Source organism: Perkinsus marinus (genome assembly GCF_000006405.1).
Source record: "Perkinsus marinus ATCC 50983 genomic scaffold scf_1104296937140, whole genome shotgun sequence".
Lineage (NCBI taxonomy): Eukaryota > Perkinsozoa > Perkinsida > Perkinsidae > Perkinsus > Perkinsus marinus.
The window spans coordinates 270198-272290 of record NW_003213889.1 but is presented as its reverse complement, the minus strand read 5'-3'; the positions used below and the strand labels follow the sequence as shown (position 1 = coordinate 272290).

The following is a 2093-nucleotide window of genomic DNA, read 5'->3' as shown; positions in this document are numbered from 1 at the left end:
AACCATTACCACTGCCGCCAGGGAGCATGCCGAACTTCAAGTGTTTAATGAGGTATTGCCCGTCAGGCAGGTGATATATGCCCTGAACAAGTTGAACATCCTAGCTGCAATTTCATGGCGCGTGACGCTACTTGCAGTAATTCATGCATGACCCCATCGCCACCACACGTAATGAAGGCATCATATTTATCAGCATTGTCCATTCCCAGATGCCGAACATGTTGAGTACTCACAGTCTTCACAGTTTCAACCGCGAATCGATCACCAGCCAACTTGAACAGTGGTGCAGCATACTTATAATACCTCACAGCAACAGCAGCAATAACAAAAACTAGCAGACCTTCCCGAGAATGAAGTTCCCTACAGATTCTCAGCCTTGCCCTTGCCACTAGCCGGATTGATGAGCAGTAGGACCCTGGTTCGAGTCGGGCACTCCGCACTATTCACCATTTCATCCAAGTCCCCAAGGGCATAATGAAGTAGCGCCGTAGCAGTCAAGTCAACTACACACGAGCTAGGTCACCGTACCATCCATCGGAGAACCTCACGTGTATTCGAAGACTGCTGCCTCTTTAAATATACATCTCTTCGCCGTCTCCCTGCCTTAGAAAAACAGCCCTTAGGTTTAGCTTCCAACAACGTGATCTGACATGAGTAAACTACTGCCTATGAAAACACGACCCAACTGTAATAATACTTGCATCGTCAGGTCCCCATGGTTCACCGCTACGACATCCTCAAAGACAACAACGTCGATTGGAGTATTCGAACCCTCAGGCACTATACTCAACTAGAAATGAATAATTATTATAGCTAGTGTTTCCGCCCTACCTTGTCACTGTGAACTGTCACTTTGAACCTGTTTTTCGGTTGACCTCCTTTAACAGATGGATTCGACCGGTAAAAGAATAGTGCATCATCGAAGAAGTCATGAATTAGATCCATATTCGAAATTATAACTATTCCTTAGTGCCCACCGAAAACCACAGAGAAAACTAACTCGTGAGAGAATAATGAATAAACTGAAATTAACAGAGGTAGTCAGGTGAACGATGACACTGGAGAGTGACGGGATCTTACAAGTGTACAAAATCGTGAAGTTGGAAACTACTAGATGAAATCAAGTAGACTGAAGATAAGAAGTAGCTTACGCCAGTCGCCACACCCAGTGCAGGCCACATATATTACACGGAAAGCGCCGGCAAATGATACATTTTAATAACCATCACTCTGCACAGCACTTCCTTGTGAGGCATATACGTTCATTAGTCGTGGTAATGCATAACCACAAAGGATACCTGGATAGAAGCAATATGATATATGTCGATCTCTTTAATTGCGGAACGAGCGAAGGGAGCAACAACAGGCACTTTCGCGTTGTGCGTGCGTGCAGAATTATTCTGCTTAGCTACGCAGCGTAGGAGGCTATCAAATAGATCAAACGACTTCTCTATATGCCAAGGTGTAGGCAAAACTCGATTATACGAACAGCTCGAAGAGATATGCACGAAAATCTTTAATGACGGAAAAACGTCCTACCCGGGGATCGAACCGGGGACCTAGGTGAGATTCATTGATCTAATCAATAGACGTGGACTGAATGAGCTCCGTCCCTTCGTCACGGAGGCCTAGTACATATAAAGACTACCTCTAGGAACTGCCTCGCCGTCCACTGTCGCTCCCTCGCCCGTTGTTTCACTCTGCTTGTTCGCTGGCTCGATCTTCCATGCAACTACCGACTTCTCCTTCCAAAGATGGGACATCTCAGTCTAAATCGAAACCGTGATGACGATGATGATGATCATGTACTATTTTTCTCATGGAAAATACAAGTAAATTTCATGTCACAATTCGAACTCAAGTACACGATCCCTCGCAGGCAAATCCCGCACAGGTTCTATCCCCGGCAACGACAACAATTATACTCACATGCGTGCCCATTTCCATCTTTGTCAAACCCTTGACGAGAGTCCCGAAAGAGGAGCTCTTATAAGGCAACCAACACATCGTCCAAGACCCATCACCCAGTTTCCTTCCCGGAGCAATCATCATTCCAGGGCCCATATGTGACAAGTTAGATAGCGTAACTCCGG

General features: G+C 45.8%; 1 protein-coding gene across 1 annotated transcript in view; it reads right to left on the bottom strand.

Moving 5' to 3' along the window:
- Positions 1 to 945, bottom strand: part of Pmar_PMAR023358 (hypothetical protein) — a gene marked incomplete at both ends in the record, with an annotated part of 6078 nt that extends 5133 nt beyond the window's left edge. Inside the window, 5 exons of the mRNA XM_002783192.1 lie at positions 132 to 303; positions 365 to 503; positions 549 to 645; positions 698 to 790; positions 832 to 945. Of these exons, the coding sequence (XP_002783238.1) occupies positions 132 to 303; positions 365 to 503; positions 549 to 645; positions 698 to 790; positions 832 to 945 (615 nt within the window). The remainder of the gene's footprint in view (positions 1 to 131; positions 304 to 364; positions 504 to 548; positions 646 to 697; positions 791 to 831) is intronic.
- Positions 946 to 2093: the final 1148 nt, after the last annotated feature.